The sequence below is a fragment of the Rhinopithecus bieti genome, unplaced genomic scaffold (assembly GCF_001698545.2).
Source record: "Rhinopithecus bieti isolate Rb0 unplaced genomic scaffold, ASM169854v2 scaffold_17174, whole genome shotgun sequence".
In the NCBI taxonomy this organism is placed as follows: Eukaryota; Metazoa; Chordata; class Mammalia; order Primates; family Cercopithecidae; genus Rhinopithecus; species Rhinopithecus bieti.
The window spans coordinates 1,655,481-1,668,254 of record NW_016808962.1 but is presented as its reverse complement, the minus strand read 5'-3'; the positions used below and the strand labels follow the sequence as shown (position 1 = coordinate 1,668,254).

Sequence of the window (12,774 nt, the reverse complement as noted above, 5' to 3'; positions counted from 1 at the left end):
TTTTTTTTCTTTTTTAAGAGAGAGTTTCGCTCTTGTTGCCCAGGCTGGAGTGCAATGACGCAATCTTGGCTCACTGCAACCTCCGCCTCCTGCGTTCAAGTGATTCTCCTGCCTCACCCTCCCAAGTTGCTGGGATTACAGGCACCTGCCACCATGCCCAGCTAATTTTTTGTATTTTTAGTAGAGACAGGGTTTCACCTGTTGATCAGGCTGGTCCTGAACTCCTGACCTCAGGTGATCCGCCCACCTCGGCCTCCCAAAGGGTTGGAATTACAAGCGTGAGCCAACACGCTCGGCTCTAATTTTTCAAAATAACTTTATTAAGGAACAGGATGGGCCAGGCGCGGTGGCTCACGCCTGTAATCCCAGCACTTTGGGAGGCCGAGGCGGGTGGATCACCAAATCAGATCGAGACCATCCTGGCTAACACAGTGAAACCCCATCTCTACTAAAAAAAATTAGCTGGGGGTGGTGGCGGGTGCCTGTAGTCCCAGCTACTTGGGAGGCTGAGGCAGGAAAATGGCGTGAACCCGGGAGGTGGAGCTTGCAGTAAGCCAAGATCACGCCACTGTACACTGCAGCCTGGGCGACACAGCGAGACTCCGTCTCAGAAAAAAAAAAAAAAGAGAGAGAGGAGGCTGGGTGAGGTGGCTCATGCCTGTAATCCCAGCACTTTGAGAGGCTGAGGCAGCAGGATCGCTTGAGGTCAGGAATTCGAAACCAGGCTGGCCAACATGTTGAAACCCTGTCTCTACTAAAAATACAAAAATGAGCCGGTGTGGTGGCATGCTCCTGTAATCCCAGCTACTCGGGAGGCTGAGGCAGGAGAATCACTTGAACCTGGGAGGCAGAGTTTACAGTGAGCAGAGATCGTGCCAGTGCACTCCTGCCTGGGCAATAGAGGGAAACTCAGTCTCAAAAAACAAAACAAAACAAAAAAAAAACGGCCGATCGCGCTGGCTCACGCTTGTAATCCCAGCGCTTTAGGAGGTCGAAGCTGGTGGATCATGAGGTCAGGAGATAGAGACCATCCTGGCTAACACAGTGAAACCCTGTCTCTACTAAAAATACAAAAAATTAGCCGGGCATGGTGGGGGGTGCCTGTAGTCCCAGCTACTCAGGAGGCTGAGGCAGGAGAATGGCGTGAACCCGGGAGGCGGAGCTTGCAGTGAGCCAAGATCGTGCCACTGCACTCCAGCCTGGGCAACAGAACAAGACTGTGTCTCAAACAAACAAACAAGAAACAAAGAACAGACATAATTCATAACCAAAGGAATGGAAGAGTTTACAGCATGTTTGCTATACCCCACGGCAACTTAAGAGAAATGGGCTGGGCTGGTACCCCTGACAAGGCAACAGCACCATGATTCCTCATTTTCAATCCAGTCTCTCTTGGCCACTAAGCCAACTAGTTCCAGCTTTTTCTGGAGACAAGTCAGGTTGCCCTCCCAAACCTTCCCTCTTCATACAGGAGCCCTCTTCTACCCGACCTCTGAGATTTCTCGCCCAGTACCTCAGCGAGGGCTTGTCTGATGCTGCTGTACTTTGTCTACCCCCCAATCACAGGAGTCCGTAGTTCCTCAAAAATCTATTTTTGCTCCAGTCCCAATCCATTTAATAAACTGTATACAAAATCCAGGTATGGAATCTCATGTTGCTACCTTTGGTCAAGTTACCTATTTTCCCAAACCTGCATCTAAGCTTGATCTTTCTCCTGCTAAAAACATCTTCGGCCTGGTGTGGTGGCTCATGCCTGTAATCTCAGCACTTTGGGAGGTCAAGGTGGGCGGATCACCTGAGGTCAGGAGTTCAAAACCAGCCTGACCAACATGAAGAAACCCCATCTCTACTAAAAATACAAAATTAGCCAGGTGTGGTGACACATGCCTGTAATCCCAGCTACTCAGGAGGCTGAGGCAGGAGGATCACCTGAACCCGGGAGGTGGAGGTTGCGGTGAGCCAAGATCATCGCGCCATTGCACTCCAGCCTGGGCAACAAGAGTGAAACTCCGTCTCAAAAACAAACAAAATACAAAAATTAGCTGGGCATGGTGGTGCATGCCTGTAGTCCCAGCTACTCAGGAGGCTGAGGCAGGAGAATTGCTTGAACCTGGGAGGCGGAGGTTGTAATGAGCCGAGATCATGCCACTGCACTCCAGCCTGGCGACAGAGCGAGATGCCATCTCAGAAAAAAAAAAAAAATCTTCCTGGGCCAGGTGCGGTGGCTCACACCTGTAATCCCAGCACTGTGGGAGGCCGAGGTGAGGGGATCACGTGAGGTCAGGAGTTAGAGAACAGCCTGGCCAACATGGGGAAACCCCATCTTTACTAATAAATAAATAATAAATAAACAAAGTAGCTGGGCGTGGTGGCATGGCCTGTAATCCCAGCTACTTCAGAGGCTAAGGCAGGAGGATCAGTTGAACCCAGGAGACAGAGGTTGCAGTGAGCTGAGATCACACCACTGCACTGTAACTTGGGCGACAGAACAAGACTCCATCTCAAAAAAAAAAAAAATTTCTGGGTATTTGGGTGTTCTCTCTGCCAGCTTGCTGCCCAGCTTGTCCATGACCTTCTCCTCAATAGAGAAGTCTGCACCTCTGTCCAGTCTCCCACTTAATTCACAGGACAGCTCTAGATCTCTGCTTACCTGCCAGAGACAGTCAGTCAGACACCTGGACTGTGGCACCCATCTGTCCAACCTCGCCCAGCTCAGATCACCAACCTCATCGATTTCCTTGCAAAACTTTTGACTTCCGCCTTGGACTTTGGCGCCTTAAAATTTTATCTCTAGGCCGGGTGCGGTGGCTCAAGCCTGTAATCCCAGCACTTTGGGAGGCCGAGGCGGGCGGATCACGAGGTCAGGAGATCGAGACCATCTTGGCTAACATGGTGAAACCCCGTCTCTACTAAAATACAAAATTAGCCGGGCGTGGTGGCGGGCGCCTGTAGTCCCAGCTACTCGGAGGCTGAGGCGGGAGAATGGCGTAAACCCGGGAGGCGGAGCTTGCAGTGAGCCGAGATCACGCCACTGCACTCCAGCCTGGGCGACACAGCCAGACTCCGTCTCATAAAAAAAAAAAAAAATTTATCTCTGCAGATTTAGAATATGACATTGCTTTGTAGATACCATAAGAAGGTTACAGTAAAGGGACAGCTATTCCCTCCCAAATTACATTTTCTCTAGATTGGGCCACTCTTGCCATTTTTAACATTTATTTATTTATTATTATTATTATTTTGAGACAGAATCTCACTCTGTCACCCCGGCTGGAGTGCAGTGGTGTGATCTCAGCTCACTGCAAGCTCCGCCTCCCAGGTTCAAGCGATTCTCCTGCCTCAGCCTCCTGAGTAGCTGGGATTACAGGTGTGCGCCACCATGTCCCGCTAATTGTTGTATTTTTAGTGGAGACGGGGTTTCACCATGTTGGCCAGGCTGGTCTCAAACTCCTGACCACCCGCCTCAGCGTTCCAAAGTCCTGGGATTACAGGCGTGAGCCACTGTGCCCAGCCTCATTTCTGGTCTCTGTTCCTGCTTTTCCCACTGGACGTGCCACATGGCTAGAATCATCTCACCAGCCAGGGCCTCTGCCTGTGGTTTCCGTGCAGCTCTGGAGAGCTGCTCTTCCCGTCCAAAGGTGTGCGATCCCCTACAGTCCACAGTTCCCAGTTCTCCCCTCCACATGCCTGGAAACAGGACACCCCAATCTCATCTCTTTAAGAAACCAGGTCTTGCTGTTGCCACGCTGGGGTGCAGTGGTGCAATTAGAGCTCATTGCAGCCTTGAACTCCTGGCTCAAGTGATCCTCCTGCCTCAGACTCCTGAGTAGCTGGGACTACAGGTTCAGGCCACCACATCTGGCTACATTTAAAATTTTTTTTTGTAGAGAGAAGCTCCTGCTATGTTACCCAGGTGGTCTTGAACTCCTGGCCTCAAGTGATCCTTCTGTGGCTTCCCAAAGTGCTAGGATTACAGGAGTGACCGCTGTGCCCGGTCGTCTCACCTTCTTTTGACATGGAGCCCCAGCCTTGGGAGGCAGATGCTGAACCGTGTCCACAGTGCCCCCTTCTGGAAATTCTCCACAAGCCAAGGTTTTGGACAGCTCCAATGCCTGGGGCTATGACATTTCAGGTGGGAGGTCTCTGCGAAGAGCTGTACCTGTCTTCCTCCCTTCCTAGAGAATAATTCACTTCCAGACACATATTGAGCAGCTACTATAAGCTATTACAGTGATGGCTCTGCAGACAGAGCTGCAGTGAAGACAGACGCCAACCCCACCCTCACGCAGCCAATCCTATGCTAGTTGGTTCTGTAGAACCACCACTGGGTTTCCAGTGGGTCTGAGTTATCTGGTGAACTCAGACTTCCCCTGTCTTCTGGGCACTCCACAACAATCCAGTCACCTGGGGGGGCCCTGACCTCTGCAAACCTCCGTAGGGTGGTTCCTTGGTTGGCCGCCCTCCGATGGCCCTGCCTCCCTGCCGAGCCCTGGCCACCTGGGATCCTCCTCCCTGGCTCCTGCCTCCTCTCTCATAGGACAATCTCGTTTGTTCTAACACATTCATTCTCAAGTCCAGTAGCTACTCTTGAATATCGCTTATAGAGGTGTGTTTCCTTGAAGTAAATATTCAAGCATATATGTTATGTAATGGGTAATAACTAAAGTAGAAACGTGCATATATCCATCAGCACAAGATAACTAAAAAAACCCTATCTCCAAACTCACTGACTATTCACAAATTCTGGACCTACGTCCCCTTGGTAACCAGACAGAACTTTCTCTTGTGGGTATCATTATGTGATCAAAATTCCAGATCCTCTTATTTATTTATTTTTATTTTCTCTTGAGACGGAGTCTCGCTCTGTTGCCTGGAGTGCAGTGGCACGATCTTGGCTCACTGCAAACTCCACCTCCCAGGTTCAAGCGATTCTCCTGCCTCAGCCTCCCGAGTAGCTGGGATTACGGGTACACACCACCATGCCTGGCTCATTTTTTTGTACTTTGAGTGGAGACAGTGTCTTGCCATGTTGGCCAGGCTGGTCTTGAATTCCTGATCTCAGGTGGTTTGCCTGCCTTGGCCTCCCAAAGTGCTGGGATTACAGGAGTGAGCCACCGTGCCTGGCCCAGATTCTCTTTTTAAAATTACGATTGTATCACATAACTATTTCTTCTCAATAGTTGTTATACACGAAGGCGATAGCTCATTCTCCTAATCGACCCCCTACTTAGCTATCACCTCATAAACAGTTTCCAGCTAATGACTGTAATATACAGAGCAGCCACAAATGTCTCTATGCAAATATTTTTTTTCTTTTTTAGACGGAGTTTCACTCTTGTTACCCAGGCTGGAGTGCAATGGCACGATGTCAGCTCACTGCAACCTCTGCCTCCCAGGTTCAAGCGATTCTCCTGCCTCAGCCTCCCGAGTAGCTGGGATTACAGGCGCCTGCCACCACGCCCAGCTAATTTTTATATTTTTAGTAGAGATGGGGTTTCACTGTGTTAGCCAGGATGGTCTTGAAAGTGCTCCGATTACAGGCGTGAGCCACTGCGCCCAGCCTAAGATTTTATTTTTGACAAATGCAAGTGGTTTTATTTATTTATTTATTTATTTATTTTGCATTTTACTAGTGCCAGCCTGTGTGTGTTTCCTTCTGGTGCGCAGCCTATGTGGTTCTTTGACCCAATAGCTTCTTAGTCACCGCATCTGTTAGAGACTCAGCTTCTCATCAAATCAGTTCTACAGAGGCTGGGCGTGGTGGCTCACACCTGTAATCCCAGCACTTTGGGAGGATCAGGCGGGTGGATCACTTGAGGTCAGGAGTTCAAGACCAGCCTGGCCAACATGGTGAAACCCCATTTCTACTAAAAATACAAAAATTAGCCAAATGTGGTAGCGCACATCTGTAATCCCACACAAAAACTTGCACACCCAATGTTCACAGCAGCACTACTCACCCAAGAAAGGTGGAAGCCATCCAAGCATCCATCGATACCTGAATGAATAAGAACAGGGAGAATGTGGTCCCTCCGTACACTGGACTGACTCACTCCTAAGGGAACACGGCGCTGGTATGTGCTATGATGTGGATGTGCCTTGAAAACATCGTGCTGACTGAAAGCAGCCAGACACAGAAGGTCCCACGTTACACGAAATGTCCAGAATAGGTAAATCCACAAAGAAAAAAGGTAGATGAATAGTTGCTTAGGGCTTGGTGGGGATGGGTCAGAGGGCAACAGCTAAAGGGTTCAGGGTTTCTTCCGGAGGAGATGAAAGGTTCTAAAATGGCCTCTGGGCCAGGCGCAGTGGCTCAGGCCTATAATCCCAGCACTTTGGGAGGCCAAAGTGGGTGGATCTCCTGAGGTCAGGAGTTCGAGACCAGCCTGGCCAACATGGTGAAAACCCATCTCTACTAAACTACAAAAATTAGCCGGGTGTGGTGGTGCACGCCTGTAATCACAGCTACTTGCGAGGCTGAGGCAGGAAAATCGCTTGAACCCAGGAGGTGGAGGTTGCAGTGAGCTGAGATTGTGCCACAGCACTCCAGCCTGGGCGACAGTGAGACTCTGTCTCTAAATAAATAAATAAATAAAATGAACTCTGGTGATGGATGTGCAACTCTGTGAATATACTGAAAGCCACTGAGTTGTGCACTTGAAATGGGTGAATTGTATAGCATGTGACTTACCAAGAAAGCTGTTACAGAAAACAAAAACACAGAAGACATTCATAAAGTGAGCTTNTGCAGTGGCACGATCTCGGCTCCCTGCAACCTCCACTTTCCAGGTTCAAGCGATTCTCCTGCTTCAGCCTGTGAAGTAGCTGGCATTACAGGTACCCGCCACCATGCCCGGCTAATTTTTGTATTTTTAGTAGAGATCAGGTTTCACCATGTTGGCCAGGCTGGGCTCGATCTCTGACCTCAGGTGATCTACCCCCCCTCAGCCTCTCAAAGTGTTGGGATTACACGCATGAGCCACCGCGCACAGCCTATTACTAAGCCAAAGCTGACTTCTTGATTGTTTATTCCATGTATAGGAGCCCCTGAAGGCATCTGAGAGTTCATGCAATCGGCTGTGTTTGAGCACGGAGCTCTGTCTGGGTGGGCCAGATGGAGGTCAGTGACGTGAGGGAGCTGGATATACTGGAAGCTGCCCAGGGGTCTGGCAGGAGAGCAGGAGGTGGGGGCTGTACCAAGGACGGGCCAGAGGCAGAGGAAGCTGTGCTGTGAATTTCCAGGGTGGGTGGTGACCTCCAATTGATAACCTGACCCCAAACATAAACCTGGACGGCGCCCTGACTGCTGTCTCTACTGCTGTCTTCTTCCTAGGATCGAGGTTGGGGGCGTCAGATGCACCTTCCCTCCTCCGTCCCAACTCAGGGCCTCCAGCTCCCCTCCCCCTGGCTTCACTCTGCAGAGAAGCCTCTGTTAACTCGCCCACCTCATCTCTCCTTCACCCCCTGCCCACTCCGGCCCTTCCATCCTTTCCTGAGGCCAGGAAGTGTGAGCAGGTGGGAAGGGAGGGACCAGCTCCACCACCAGCCTTGGAGTGTGGAGCTGACAGGTCCACTGGGCTGTGCCAGGCCTGAGGCTCCTTTGTGGTCAGGCAGTGGACAATGACAAGCCAGGCCTCCTTACAGAGAATGCCAAGGATGGGGCAGGAGGGTGCCTGGGGGGCCACGCCGTGGGGGAGCCTGACGGTGCTCTGGGGGCCCACTGCCCAGAGTAGGGGAGACACTCCCATCCTCAGGCCTCCGGTAAAGGAGCACCAGGCACACAGCCAAGCACAAAAGACGCCTTTATTGGTGCCCAGATCTAAAGGGCAGGATGAGCTGGTGTGAAGAGGACGCGGAAGATGACGGTGCTTCCCCTCTTCCCCTCCGGCATGGGGCCCGGGGTGGGGGTTCCAGACTCAGACCCCCACAGCCCAGGGCAGGAGAAGGGTCTTGAGCTGGGTTGTGTTTCCCTCCTGGGCCAATCACAGAGGCAACAGTGGGAGTCCTGGGGAGGGGCGTGGCTGGCGTGGGGGTGGGGCCTAGAGCCCTCAATGCAGCACCCTGCAAACCCCAGGGGCAGCCCCCCAACCTGTGCCCGGACCTGCAGGGTCAGCTAAGGCACAGTGGCTGGGTCCTGTCCTGCCGGAGGCCAGAGCAGTCCCAGGGACCCAGCCCTCTCAGGATGTGCGGCCGGGAGAACACAGCTACTTCTTTCGCCGGGCGGTCCGTGAACTACTGGTACAGGGGTTGGGGGCTGGGGTGGCCTGTTCGGAGGCAGCTCCAGAGTCTTTATGGGGGGCTGGCCTGCGTTTCTCCCCGCTGGCTGGTGCCAGGGGGGAGGACCGGAGAGACCAGGGCGCTAGCAGGGCCTGCACAACTCGGACAGCCCCTATGGCCACGAGGAGCCCCCAGAGCAGGGCGGGGGCCTCCAGAGGAGACAGCTGAGTGCGAGTCCAGTGGAGGGCCTGGGCCAGAGTGCTGTTGGTACTGCGGGCCCGGGCTGGGCTCTTGTCCTGTGGGAGGGAGGTTGGGGAAGTGCTTACTGGGTTCACCCCAGGAGGCTAGGGTCACCCCTGCCACCTCCCCTAGCCTGGCTGATACCCCCTAACCTGTAGCCCAAACTGCCTGAGCAGTGTCTCCAGCGTCGGGTCTCCCAGGGACACAGGTGGGAAGAACTCCTCCACCCACTGGCGCCGCCACCACTGGCTGCAGCGGGACCTGATGTTCAGAGCCTGGCGGCACCTTGGGCTCCACACCCCACCCGGTGTCCGGCCTTACCCCTGCTCCCCGGGCTCCACACCCCACCCGGTGCCCGGCCTTAACCCTGCTCCCCGGGCTCCACACCCCACCCGGTGCCCGGCCTTACCCCTGCTCCCCAGGCTGGGAGAACCAGTACTTGTAGCGCTGGGCTCGGACGTAGGTGGGCGGCTGCTTGTGGAAGGGATACCTGGCCACTTGACTCTGGATGAGGCGGATCACTGCAGCGAGAGGGGTCAGTGTGGCTCCCGCAGTACACTCCCCGCCCTCTCTTGTCTCCCTCTCCACCCTGCCCTTCCCCACCCCGCTTCGCACCTGGCTCCTTGCCCTGCAGCAGGCGCAAGACCAGGCTTGTGAACCACGGGCTGTGCGTGTGTGGGCCCAGGGCTGCAAACCACATTTGCCAGTCCAGGCGTGGTTGGTGGGGCACCACAACTGGGGGAGGCCGACTCAGGTTCCCAGGCTTGTACATGAACTCGATCTCCTGCCAGGCAGGCCGAGGTCAGCTGGGCCAGCTGACCTGGGCCCCACCCTGCCCGCTCTGGGAGGGCTTACCGTCCAGTGGTGGCCATCGTAGCTGCCCTCCAGCACCACCTCAGGCCGCCCACCAAGCCCGGTCATGCGGCGGAAGAGGCCGTAGGAGTTGGCCAGCTGCAGGTGCTCCACGGCGCCAAACAGGCGGTGGGCCCCAGTCCAGAGGCGCCCGTGGGTCCCGGGCTCCACGTAGGAGTACGGCACCTGGAGGCGGGTGGGCGGTTCTCAGGGCTGTCCTGCCCCCGGCCTGCCCCCCAGCCCTGCAGTGCTACCCACCAGGCTGATCAAGAACAAGGCCACGGTCGCAGTGCTCACAAGGGACAGTTTGACTGCAGCACTGAACTTCCGTAGCCAGCCCCGCACCTGGGTCCACCTGTGGGTAGGGACCCAAGGTTGTCATGGCCGCCCTGCACACCTGTGCCCCCTCCCTGCTTCCTGAGCCATGTACCTCCAGAGGGCACTCAGCAGCTCCCAGGCCAGGGAGGCCACACCCAGCCACACGGTGGGCAGCGTCAGTGTCTTTAGCCACTGAGAGAACTGGTGGAAGGTGAAAGCTGGTGGAGAAGGAGGGTGTGAGGACTGGTCCGCCCCTGCCCTCTGGCCCCCCCCAAGTCGGCACTCACTGGTTCTGGAGTGAATAGTGCACTGCTGCCAGTCAACCTCCAGGCCAAAGTAGTGCACAGTGCCGTAGACCAGAAACCCGTAGACGGCTAATTCCAGCAGCAGCGACAGTGTGGCCAGCAGAGCCTTGGGCCAGGCTATGGGGCAGGACAGTCATGGGTCAGCACAGGGTCCCTAGCCAGGAGGCTGGGGTGCAGTTAGAGTGGGAGTCCTGTGGGGGTGTTGGAGGGGAGAACCCCCGGGAGGGCAGGGGGCTGGTGACAGCGAGCCCAGGATGAGTGACACGCACAGGTGGCCATCTTCTTGCGGCTGCCATGGCCAGGCTCAGCAGCCAGGTGCTGGTCGTCCAGCAGCGCAGTGGTGAGCACCAGTGTCATCAGATTGAAGAAGTTGTAGTTGCCAGTGATGATAATCAGGACCTGCAGCAGCACCTGGGGGTGGCCCACTCTCAGTGCTCCCGGAGACGGACGCCCGGCCCTGTGACACAGCCCTACCTAGCAGGCACCCACCTCCATCCTGCGGGGTGCATCCCTCTGCTACAAGGCCTTCCCAACAGCGGTTGCCACCTGTCCCTGGGAGCCACCCTGTCCCCAATAGGGCACGCTGAGCAGCGCTGAAGGCCGAGCCCCATCTGCCTCTCTCTGACAGCTGCGGCCCTCACCCACCTGCGAGTAGAAGGCAGCCAAGCGCAGGCGTCGAATGGGGGCGAAGAACAGGGGCGGCACGGCGATCTCGATGAGGAAGGTGGCCACCACGCTGAGCTTGTGCAGCCAGACAGGCAGGTGGTGTGCGAACCAGGCGGCGGGCGTGGGCAGGCACTGGGTCTCGTAGTGGTAGGTGAGGGCTGCAGGGGAGAGCAGGAGTCAGGGCTGGCAGAGCCCCCAGACCACCCCAGGTCCAGGCAGGGCCCCTCACCAGTGAGCCCCCACCACGCGGGGCAGCGGCTGGTCAGCTTGACCACGCCTGAGGCGAACATGAGGCGAAACAGCAGCCATCGCACCAGCCAGAAGGGGAGGTCTTCATGGGGCAGGGCCCCTGCCCGCCCGCCCTGGGGGGCCTGCTTGCGGTGGGAGGCTGGCCTCAGCGGGGCCACCAGCACAGCCAGGAAGCCAGTCTCTAGCAGCAGGGAGTCCCTATGGGGAGAGCAAATAGCACCAAGAGCTCCTCCCAACACAGCTGCTCCCCTGGGAGGGTCCCAGGAGAGGCCCTACCCCACCCCCACCCAGCCTCCCGCAGCCCCAGGCCCAGCGGTCACTCACCACTGGAAATAAAGGAACACCTGGCCCACCTGCAGAGAGAGGGGCTGTCAGGGAGTGAGTGTGTCTGTGGACTTAGGTAAGGCAGAGGCAGGAGTAGGGGTGGACTGAGCTGGTCACAGGGGTTCCACTTGCCTGGCAGGCCGAAAGGTAGGCAGCCCAAAGCAGCAGGTAGACGACGGGGTGACGCAGTGGGTTCAGCAGCAGGGCCCCCAGGGCCAGTAGTGTGCCCAGCAGGCTCAGCAGCTCCAGGCCCTGGGCCGTGTCCAGCCCCAGTCTCGGCGCTTCCCACAGCAGCGTCGGGGTCTCCCACAGCTGCTGCCAGCGGCCCTTGCCCTGCGGCCGCAGCGTCTTCCTTGCGGGTAGGATGCCCTCTGGGCCATACAGTCCTGTGGGAGGGCACGTCAGGGCCAGGCCCTGGACAACCCTTGCAGACTAGACTACCTCTGAGTCAGGGCCTGCAGATCCTCCAACCTAGGTCAGAGCATGCGGATACCTCCATCCCTAGATCAGAGTCCGCAGTCCCTCCAGAGCCCGTCCCCAGGTCAGGACCTGTCAAAACCCCGTCCCAGGACCAGAGGCATGCCCAACTAGCGGGGTCAGGGCCTCCACCCAGCAGAGCCCACTGCCCTCTTCCAGGTCTCAGCCGGATCTCCTCCCTGCACCACCAGGTCTGGGAGGAAGCCTCTCTCCCACCTCTCTGAGTTCTGTCCCCTACCCCAGCTCAGACTCCAGAGCCTTACAGCAAACGGATCACCGCACAGATTCCTACCCCCACAGAGGCCTGCAGGACACGAACCTCCGCCCCTACCCCCTCCGGCCACGCCAAGGCCTGGCCCTCACTCCCAACCCCAGACTGCGTGAGTGCCGGGCACAGAGAAAAGAGGGCATAAGGTCCCGCGCCGAGGCTGGGGGTGTCCCACCCTGGGTGCCTTCACCTGGGATCTGCGTGTAGAGGGAAGCGAAGGCGAACATGAAGACAGCCGCCACGCCCTGGAGGAAGAGCCGCCGCGGGAGCCGGGAGCCCGCCATGTCCGCTACGCGGCCCGCTAGAGCAGGGTCCGTCCTCCCCGCGCCCGCGCAGCTCCAGGCCGCCCCGCCCGCGCAGCCCAAGTCCGCTCCTCGTCCCCGCCCGCTGCGCTCACGGCCCGCCCTACCTTCGCCCGGCGGCACCCCGAGGCCCGACCCGCCCTCCTCACTGCTCGCCCAGCCCACCGCGGCAGCCGCAGGCCCCGCCGTCCCGCCCCACCCACGGCGGCAAAAGACCGCCGTCCAAACCGGCGGGCGCCCAAAGCCCCGCCCACCGCCCGCCAGGCTTCGGCCCGGCGCTACCCTGCCCCGCGACTCTTCCGTGCGCTGCGGCGCGCGGCGCCGGGGCAGCGCCCTCTTGCACTTTGGCCGCGTTACGTCATAGACATGCCGCGCGACGCCGCGCCTACAGCATCCCTGGGCGGGAACAGCAATGGCGCCTCAGAACTAGTGGCGGGCTGAGGACGCCGTACCCCTCGGAAGCAGCCCTGCGGTTCGTTGCCGCCCGTTCCCTCCCGGACATGGAGGACGTGAGGCGCGCTTCGCCCACCTCTTTGCAAGCCCATCCGCTGACCTC

At 57.1% G+C, this 12,774-nt stretch overlaps 1 protein-coding gene across 1 annotated transcript; it reads right to left on the bottom strand.

Moving 5' to 3' along the window:
- Nucleotides 1-7,782: 7,782 nt before the first annotated feature.
- LMF2 (lipase maturation factor 2) lies at nt 7,783-12,258 on the bottom strand. Its single transcript, XM_017888103.1, has 14 exons — nt 12,107-12,258; nt 11,304-11,557; nt 11,172-11,200; nt 10,828-11,045; nt 10,578-10,756; nt 10,202-10,343; nt 9,915-10,049; nt 9,740-9,845; nt 9,568-9,664; nt 9,313-9,495; nt 9,073-9,241; nt 8,867-8,978; nt 8,610-8,706; nt 7,783-8,513 (listed from the first exon to the last, which is right to left on the bottom strand). Exons 1-14 carry the CDS (start codon nt 12,198-12,200, stop codon nt 8,205-8,207), a joined length of 2,124 nt encoding a protein of 707 aa, XP_017743592.1. The 5' UTR covers nt 12,201-12,258; the 3' UTR covers nt 7,783-8,204.
- Between the last annotated feature and the right edge of the window lie 516 nt (nt 12,259-12,774).

Excerpts from the sequence above, each read along its gene's own strand:
- LMF2 (XM_017888103.1), bottom strand. The coding sequence starts at position 12,200 with ATGGCGGGCTCCCGGCTCCCGCGGCGGCTCTTCCTCCAGGGCGTGGCG. Across the intron at positions 8,979-9,072 it reads GCTGCAGGGCAAGGAGCCAG|TGATCCGCCTCATCCAGAGT; the intron begins GTGCGAAGCGGG and ends CTCTCGCTGCAG. Across the intron at positions 8,707-8,866 it reads TCCCAGCCTGGGGAGCAGGG|CCAGTGGTGGCGGCGCCAGT; the intron begins GTAAGGCCGGGC and ends GTCCCGCTGCAG.